Source organism: Hipposideros armiger, unplaced genomic scaffold (genome assembly GCF_001890085.2).
Source record: "Hipposideros armiger isolate ML-2016 unplaced genomic scaffold, ASM189008v1 scaffold_406, whole genome shotgun sequence".
In the NCBI taxonomy this organism is placed as follows: Eukaryota; Metazoa; Chordata; class Mammalia; order Chiroptera; family Hipposideridae; genus Hipposideros; species Hipposideros armiger.
The window spans coordinates 693,544-703,435 of record NW_017731756.1 but is presented as its reverse complement, the minus strand read 5'-3'; the positions used below and the strand labels follow the sequence as shown (position 1 = coordinate 703,435).

At 45.6% G+C, this 9,892-nt stretch overlaps 1 protein-coding gene across 3 annotated transcripts in view; it reads left to right on the top strand.

Moving 5' to 3' along the window:
- SH3RF3 (SH3 domain containing ring finger 3) overlaps positions 1-9,892 on the top strand; it is a 382,241-nt gene that overhangs the window by 361,548 nt on the left and 10,801 nt on the right. For all 3 annotated transcript variants that reach the window (XM_019663839.1, XM_019663838.1, XM_019663840.1), the window contains one exon: positions 7,569-7,903. In XM_019663839.1, the coding sequence (XP_019519384.1) occupies positions 7,569-7,903 (335 nt within the window). The remainder of the gene's footprint in view (positions 1-7,568; positions 7,904-9,892) is intronic.

The window sequence follows — 9,892 nt, the reverse complement described above, 5'->3', positions numbered from 1 at the left end:
AGAGAGAGAGAGAGAGAGAGAGAGATCATTTTACATATGAGGAAGCTGAGCCTAAAAGCACTTAAGTAACGTTTTCAAGGTCAGTCAACAAATAAATGACATTGACACCCAGCTCCATTTTTCTCCAAGCCTGCCATGATGCAGGCACTACGTCTTAAAGTTCTTCAATATGACAGAGTCCTCCACTTCAGGAGCAGTTTCCTGCTCTGTTGATCTTGGCTGGTCGCTCAAAAACCCCTGCCAGGAGACTCCTGAGTGTTCTTCGCTCCATTTCTGAGTCTGGCAAGGTTTTATGATCGCAATACCCGTGGCTCCACTTTGAAGGACCAGGATACCAGTATCTCCACTCCTGCTTTTTTTATGTCCATTCAGCTCCCTTTTCAGAGGGCCCAGCACAGTGCCACAGTCAGGGCATTGAACAAGGGCTTTACTACTAATAGTTTCATTCGTTGGGAAGAGCAAGAAAAGCAGCCCCATTCAGCAGACATCTCTCCATCAAAAACAAAAGTCCAAGAAAGCCCAATCAGATTGGCCTCTGGTTATCTACTGCTTCCCTTCCCCATTATTTTCATGAGTAATCTTCTTTATCTTCTGTCTTTTGTAAGTGCAGTATTTTTGAAGATGTGTTTTAAAGTTTAAAATAGTCCATAACTAAATGCACAATTTTTGTCTCTTTTAATTAGCTCAACTCCTTCCTCTTTATTTATTGTAGCTCTTCTGTTCCTCGGAAAATCGCTTTCTGAAAAGGCACGGCATGTTTATATTGTTTTACTATAACGTTCTGTGCTCTTACAGCAACTGTGTCTTCAGGCATAACCAGAGAGGCACCTTTCCCCATCAAAAATTTAACAGGGCATGGCTCTTAATTACCCTTTGCCCATCTCCAACAAGAAACTGTCCAAACATAAAATTCCAGTCAAAAAGCTTCTAGGTGTGACTTGCTGCCTAGGAGCCAGACTCAATCAAGATAAGGGCGCACTGTCCCTTGGTTTTATATTTGGACTATCTAAAGGCTCTTTAAAGCTCCCAGCATTACTTGTTATGCCAAATTCATGTGGATCAGGCCGGGGACTATGTTTCAGTCTCACCAGCTCCTTCCTAAATATGTAGCTGCTGGTTCTTCTAATAGGTGTGTGAGAATTCTAGAGAAGTCCCTCCCCACCACTGGCCCCCTTGTAGCCTCTGCTACCTGCCACATTTCCATGATTGCCCGTAGATTTATGTGGCATCTGAGAATTATTTGACCATCTTTCTAACTCATTCCACATCCTTTATTGTTTTGTCTGCTAAATCTGACACAATACTCATGTTATTCAACAGCTTATTAATGGGTGAGAATGAGAATAGGTTTGGCATGAAATTGAGGCTGGAAACCTAAAGGAGTCTGCCATGGCCACACGGGCACAGAGCCAGCTCAGGGCACATGTCTCGCCACCTCCTGTCTCCAGCTGGCAGGAGCTGTTCTCACCTTCCCTCTAAACGCCTCGTCACCATCACCAACGCCATCTGTGGCCCCAAGTTCCCACTCAGGCCCCTCAGGAGCACCGCCACCTTCAAGACCCTCACCTCCCTGTTCCCCTCCCATCCTACTGCCTCAGCCTCCAGCGCAGCTCTTGGCAGCTCTCACTGTCTACCAAGCAAACTTCAAGCTCCTCGGTGGCCCTCAAGGCCACCAAGATGTGCTGTCCCCTGCCTTTCTTATCTCATCAGGTACTGCACACCTTCTTTTGGCAAGGTCTGCTCCTTCAACACTTTCTCGTTCTTCACCCACCAGCCCATGCCCTGTCATGATGTCCCTGTCAGCCCAGCTCTCAAGGCCACTCCAACCGCCCCTCCTAGAAGACCGCCTCCTCCTCTATGATCTAATTAATATCAAAACTTCTCTCTGGTTCATCACATCCAGTACCATTATGTTCAAAGCAACAGGCTGAAATTTTTCCATTATGTTTCTTCTCAAATTAAAAAGAAACGCATTTGACATAATAAGTCAAACAATACAAAAGTGCATAATAACAAAAGCGAAATACTGCCCTCGGCCTCCCTCCTATGCCTGCTTGCTCCTGTGACAGATGTTAGTGGCCTGGAGGCAGTGTTTCTGTATTTTCCTCCAACAGTCTACAGATGCTCCCAGGTGTCAACACATGATCTGAACAGACCATGACCACTGTCTCCTGGGTTTCTCAGCTCATGCAAATATCATTTCATGCACCTGGCAGAGTGAAAAATGTGTGATTGTGTTTGATCCTTTGTTCTCAAGGGTAAATAGTTCTTAGTTGCCCTATTGACGTTGAGAAGTGCTGCACCCATCCACGTGGGCAGTCACTCGGGGATTCTGCAGGTTGAGGTCTTCCTGGGTTACCCAGGCTAAGCCTTGCAAATCAAGTTTCTATGTCTGTGCTTCCCACCATATCTGGCCCAGGGTTCAGTGTGTGCCTGACCAATGATTATAAATATTGCCCTAAGCAAAAAAGGAGTTAAGATAAATCTGTCTGAGAGAAATGGTGCCACAGCCACCTCCTTTAGTATGGGTCAGTGAAGGAGACAACTTGATAAAAACGTGGCACTTAGAGGTCACACTTGCAGGTTTACTTCATTTTAATGAAATGAACTGTATCCCTGAAAAATTTAATAACACATTTTATAAATCAAATTCTATTCCCTTTGGCTTCTTGTAATTTCAGAAACAGTTTTCCATAATTTCTAATTGACTTTTAACTGGCAATAGTTCTTAATTTAATCTTTAAATTTCTTTTTTCCTCTTGCCAAGATTTTATATTAATGTTCTGTAAAACAATTAAGGCCCCAAGGGCAGCCCCTATCTTAATCTTAACAGAAAAACTATTATTTTGTCATTTGTAAAACGTTTTACAGTTTTCCTATAACACATGAACACCTTCGAATATCTCTTTTTTTAACATTAGATTTCCAGATGATTTTTTTCAAAGTAGGATATGACTTTATTTCAGGGTGTGTGTATACGTGTGTGTGTGTGTGTGTGTGCGTGTGCGAGCGCGCGCACTCACGCGTGAACACAGCTTTTTCTTAATGTAACTCATAAGCTCTTGTTCTCTAACATGGTGTTCTGTTTATATGCTGAGGGAGGCTTTCAGATCCAGATGTGTATCTTGAGAGCTGGAACTTCTGGAATGGCCTCATCTTCTGCCTGGTGTGACTCACCTTGCCTGCTAAGCTCCTCCTCCTCATCCATTAGCCCTTGCCACTCAAAGTGCGGCTGGGGGGTCGGCCTCACCTGGGAGCTGGCTACTCAGCTCAGATGGCAGATCAGAGTCAGCTCTGCAGTGTACCCTGCATTCAAAAGCACTATTTTAAAATTCATGCATGTCCCCTGGGCTGGGGCACTAAGTAGGTGTTCAGTAAACCATAGTTTCCTTTTTTATCACCTTCCCACGAAGCTGGTCCCTTCTCTGTGTTTTTACATCACAGTTTATTGTCTTCTGAAATCATGTATCAGGATTGCACAGATGACCGTTGGCTTCTAATTGATCAGTTGCTGGGTTCTATATCAGAATCACTTTTTATGTCCCCATTTCAGAACTGCTGAATCAGAATCTTTGAGGGTGAGGCCCAAAGTTTACATTTTATCTAACTCCCTGGTTCTCTGTACACACAATTGGAGAGCCAAGAGCCCCTGCATTGTCCCATGTGCTATCCCAAGATAAGGCAAGGGTTAATGGTGAGAGACTGAATCATAGAAATGAAATGGATTTCATTCATTTAACAAAAAAGTATTGGGAGCTAACAAGGTCCTAGATACTTTGCAAAAAATATCTAAACACATCATAAAAACAACAAAGTAATCAATATTTGTGAGATGCCTAATAGTTTAAAAAGCACTCTTATATTTGTCATCTTAGCTCTGCAAGGCAAACAGTGTCCACGGAGCTGGGACTCAGAGCTGGGCCTTTGCGTAACCAGCCTGGGGCCGCTCCTGTGCTCCTGGCCCTGTCAGCCCAGCGTGTGCGAGCTGTGACAGGGGCGGGGGAGCTAGGCGATCCTGGTGGTTAACTGCATGGGGAGCTGGGGAGGGCTTCACAGAGGAGGGCCCGTCTCTGTTGGGTGGCAGTACCCCAACACTCATTTGGGGAGAAGATAGGATAAGTGCACTTTTCTCTGCAGATGTGTCTGCCTCCCACGGCAGGACTCGGGGGGCATTTTGTTCCTACAGTTCAGACTGTTTGGGGTTCCCACCAAGGCTGAAATAAGCAGACCTTGGCCTTTCAGAGGGTCACTGGGATGGAATGAAAAGTGACCCACCCTCATGAGGGGGGATTTGAGCCACAGCTGGAGACAGCAGAATGCTTACAGGACAGCTGTGTAGGAAAGCAGTGACCCCTGAAAATGTGACAGGGCCACCATTCTGTGCATCTCACTGCCCATGAAAGTCCCTAATTCAGTCCTGGTCCTAGGAGACACCCCAGGAAATCTGTCTTTCCTTGACATAAACTTTAGCCCAGACCGACTCTAAATCGTGTCCTCTAAAACTTCTTATTCTCCCATGATGTTGCCCCTAAAATTGAGTCTTTTCCAGCCACTCTCAAAGTGCCTGTTAGCTGATTCTCACCTGCGTCACCCAGGGCAGGACGACCACCAGGGAAGCGCCTGTGGTGTCCACATTCACATTCCATGAATTGCGTGTGCATGGCGATGGCTAGTATGCTGAATTCCCCAGCAGTTTGTAATAACCAGATGCTTACAGCATTAGCAGAATCCTGACATGGACAGTTTTCCAGCCATGATATCAGTGTTTGCCAAAATCAAAGTAAGAAAATGATCATATTTACTCATGGAGAACTTACACAGGAAGATTATCCATCGCAACTGTCGAGCCCTTTTCCAAACATGCAGCGGAGGCTGGACTTCACTGCGAACATGCCAAGTGGCCCAGTGGATCAGTCTTCTCTCAGCTCACTGCACACCCCACTGAGGCATGGCTGTGGTGCCAGGGCTTTCTGTCCCGCAGCGGTACCTTGCAAGCAAGCGTTTATTGATCGAATCTGTTCTCTGCTCCTAAGGCAGAAGGATACCCTTGAAGGAGCCACAAGAGCTCTCCTGCTGTCAGAGCTCACTTCATCCAGCACTTGTTGAGCACCTGCTGTGTTCTAGGCAGCATTCTAGGCACTGGGGATTCTGCAACGAATGAAAATACAGCCCCTGACCCCAACACTTATGTTCTAGAGGGGAGCCTAGGAGGGAATGAAAAGCTAGTTAGGTCTTCTAGGGGAAGAGGAGTAAGAAGTGGGCAGGAAAAGGCTGGATGGAGGGGACGGGGGCCATTCTGGCAGGAAGCCAAGACAGGTGGTAGAGGTGGGATTTGAGGGTTGGGGGCTCTGACAGCTGAGCCCCGGGGGCCATGGACCATCAGATGCTACCCCTCATTTCCACGCTGCATTCTCCCACCTCTGATGCACTCCCCTTTATGGTCTCAGGTTAGGAGACTGTCATCACGAGGAGCCAGACACCGACTGCCAGCTGTCTGCACCTTTCAGTAGTGGTGACCTCCCAAGCCCCAGCTACTTGGGGAACAGGGATGCAACCTCTGAGCCAGCTGCATGCCGCCCCCTAGTGGCTGAATTTCTGAAGCTCTCTTAAGTGTGCCCAAGCTTGTCTTTTCTCAAGGGCGTGGAAACAGGGCTGAGCTGGGCAAAGTGAACACACATGGTTGCCCTGTGCTGCATCACTCTGCATCCACCTGCTCCCCACAAGGCCTGGGGCTTGCGCATACCGGCCTTTTCTCATCGTGCACAGTATTTAGGACATCTGCTTCCATCCTTTCTTTTAATATCAATGCTAGGCGTAGAGAAAAACATATACTGACTTGTTCATATTAAAGTGTTAATGACTTAGCTTAAGGATATGCACGTCCCTAGACATGTGTATTTTAAGGAAGTTTCAGCACCACTGATTCCCACCAGTAGCTTTTAACCATGCAGATAAGGAAGGTGGAAACAGGAAATCTCACATCTATCCACCTCAGGGACCACTGAGCCCTATAACGAAAGCAGACCCTTTGTTGGCCATCACTGACCCATACACTACCATCCTTTTACACCATATCCCCATATCCGTCTGCCACCTAACTTCCATTGGACATTAGAAAACTAAATCCCAATGATGCCATGAAATGGCCCAAATTCCAAAGCATGCACATTTTTCTAAAAGCACCTCTCCATGTGTGCACACTCTCTTTTTCACACACACACGTGCACTCACTGCACACACGCACACCTACACACGTGGCCCAGCCTCAAATGAATATGATGCTTTTCTCTCACACCCGGAATTTCCTTAGAGTATCAATGGTGACATTGTAAGCACTTCCGTGGACTCCGCACAGGCACTGCTGAGGGAGGCCAAGGTGAGACCCCTGCTCACTTACAGCGCCGCAGCACAGAATTTAGGGCAGGTCAAAGCACGGACATAATAGCTGGGCTGGGCCACCCAAGGACACTGTCTGGGTGCTTGTCTGGGTTGGTGTCGCCACCCCAGCCTGACTCTCAGGTATCTGTGGAGAGCTTCTGAGTCCACACAATGTGAAACTAAGGGGAGAAGCTCCTTCAGAGCCAAGGATCTACTGGATTTAGGGCATCAGATGAACCCCCTTGCTGGTTGTCCCTCCTGCAGGTGGCCATTTAGGGTGGTTGGAGGGAGTCATCCGTGGGAACCGGGAATGATTTCTGGACCTGGAGAGGGGTCTGGATGTCCTGATGGGAGGACATTGAGACAGGCTTCATTTTGTAAGGGCAGATCCTTCCGATTATTTCATGGGTTTTCTATGTGAGGAACCATGTCCTGAATGTTGTCACATCCCTTAAGGTGGGAGAGCTGGCCTGCCCGGTAAGATTTCACCATGGTATTGCCCAGTGACGGAATTCAGGGCCTGGGGGTGATGTTACCCTCACCAGGAGGCCACCCTCAGCTCTGGGACAGCCCTCTTCCCTGGCCTGCTCATGAGTCTCTCAGGGCATATATGAGATGGACACGTGTACACACGCGCACACACACATGCTGCCAGTTCCTGTGTCGTACACGTAACTGCGCGCACAGGAAAGGCTACATACCGTGCTGTCCAGGGATTCCAGCAGAACCTATGCCTGGGATCCACCAGGCTTGAGGAAGTGAATCTCAGGAAGCGTAATGTAGAAAAGTTAACCCCCAGCTGTGAAGTCCACTTAGAAAAACTAGGTGAGGAGAAACCAAATTATGTTGACTGTTCACAGCACGTGAAGCAGCCAGGCTGAGACATGGTCCTGCTGGCAAGTGGGAATGTTGTCAGGGACTGTTCCCTGCAGCATCCTCTCCTGGGAACAGCACCTCCAGCCTACCCAGGGCCTTCCTGGGTCTGTTTTGAGCACATGTGCCAGGTTTGGAGAAAGGAAGGGAAAACCAAACAGTTGGGAAACCTTTCAGTTTTAGCTTTGTTTTCTTTTTCTATCCAGCTTTACGAGATTATGCTTCAAGTTTCAAAAGGGTTATACTTTTCTCTCAATAACAACAAGGGCATTTAGAGGCATTAATTCACTGGATTTCAATTCTGTCTTTCTCTCCAGAAAGAGAAGAAGACTGGACTACTGAAGCTTCTAGCCGGAGCGTCCACCAAGAAGAAGTCTCGCTCCCCACCATCCATCTCTCCCACCCATGACCCCCAGCTGGCAATAGACGCCTCACTCCAGGGTGCAGTGGGGCCTGAGGTGTCCTCGTTGTCCATCCATGGCCGGGCAGGGTCCTGCCCCATAGAGAGCGAGATGCAGGGCGCGATGGGGATGGAGCCCCTGCACAGAAAGGCGGGCTCCTTGGATCTGAACTTCTCCTCATCCCCTTCCAAGCAAGCCCTTCTCTCCATGGCTGCCATCCGCCCTGAACCCAAGCCGTTGCCCAGAGAGAGGTAAGAGTGGAGGGTGGGCTTGCGTCTTCTAGGATCCTGTTGTGGGTTGGTCTCTGAGGTCTGGAGTCACTTTTGGGAAGCAGGAACAAACGGGGATTTTTCTGAAGATTAAACTGACCAGATATCCTTCGCTAGCTACATCGACTCAGCTCATGAGCTCAATCATGAGCATCGGATAAAACAAGCTTGGGAATGAATGGGAGCATATTTCATTTTCTGAACCCATTTAGGCCCCTGGGCTGAGTTCCCATGGGCCTGTGTGCCCCGCCCAGGAAGCAGCTTTTTTTTTTTAATAACTTTTAAAATTACAGTTCACATACAATACTATATTAGTTTCAGGTGTACAACAGTGATAAAACATTTATATAACTTACAAAGTGATCACCCCAATAAGTGTAGTACCCCTCTGACACCATATATAGTTATTTCAATAATATTGACTATATTCCCTATGATTTACTTTACATCCCTGTGACTATTTTGTAACTACCAATTTGTACTTCTTAATCCCTTCTCCCCCTCACCCATCCTTCCAACCCCCCTCCCATCTGGCAACCATCAAAATAGTCTCTGTACTTTGGGCTTTGTTGGCTGTTCTTTTTCCAGCTCCCTTAGGTATAAAGTTAGACTCTTGATTTGAGATTTTTCTTGTTTCTTTAGGTAGAGCTGCATTGCTATGAATTTCCCTCTTAGTACTACTTTGTGTGTCTCATAGATTTGAGGTCATTGTGTTTTCATTTTCATTTCTCTGAAGGTATCTTTTGATTCCTTCCTTGTTCTCATTGTTTAGTCGCATGTTATTTAGCCTCCATTTATTTGTCTGTTTTTCATTTTTCTTGTAACTGATTTCTAGTTTTATAGCATTGTCATTGGAGAAGGTGCTTGATGTGATTTAAATCTTCTGTTGAGACTTGCTTTGTGGCCTAACATGTGGTCTGTCCTGGAAAATGTTCCATGTGTACTTGGAAAGAATGTATATTCTGCTCCTTTGGGGTGAAATTCTCTAAAAGTATCAATTAAATCTATCTAATCTAGTGTGTCATTTAAGGCCTCTGTTTCCGTGTTGATTTTTCTGTCTGGAAAATCTGTCCATTGGTGTCAGTGGGGTGTTAAAGTCCCCTACTATGATTGTGTTACTGTTGATCTCTCCCTTTATATTAGCCAATTTTTGCTTTATATATTTAGATGTTCTTATATTGGGTGCATAGATGTTTACTAGGATGATGTCCTCTGGTTGGATTGATCCCTTTATCATTATGTTATGTCCTTCTTTGTTTCTTATTATAGTCTTTGTTTTAAAGTCTATTTTGTCCAGTATAAGTATTGCTACTCTAGCTTTTTTCTCATTTCCATTAGTGAGAAATATCATTTTCATCCCTTTACTTTCAGTCTATGTGTGTCTTTCGCTCTGAGGTGGGTCTCTTGTAGACAGCATATGCATGGGTCTTATTTTCTTACCCATTCAGCGACCCTTATGTCTTTTGATTGGAAATTTAATCCATTTACATTTAAAGTAACTAGTTATTGCTATTTTATTATTCATATTTTTTATCTTTTGTTTGTTTGTTTGTTTTAACCCTCCTTCTTCTTAAAGAAGTCCTTTTAACATTCCTTATAATACTGGCTTGGTGATAATAAAGTCTTTTAACTTTTTCTTGTCTGGGAATCTCTTTATCAATCCCCTACTATGAGCTTTTAAATGATAGTCTTGATGGGAAAGTAGTCATATTTATATGCCCCCCTTGTTTTTCATCACTTTGAATATTTCCAGCCAATCCCTTCTGGCCAGTTTCTGTTGAGAAATCAGCTGACAGTTTTATGAGAGCTTTCTTATAAGTTACTAGTTGTCTTTCTCTTGCTGCTTTTAGGAGTCTCTCTTTGTCTCTAACCTTTGGCATTCTAATTATGATGTTACTTGGTGTGGGCCACTTTGGGTTAATCTTATTTGGGACTCTCTGTGCTTTCTGGGCTTGTATGTCTATTTTCTTC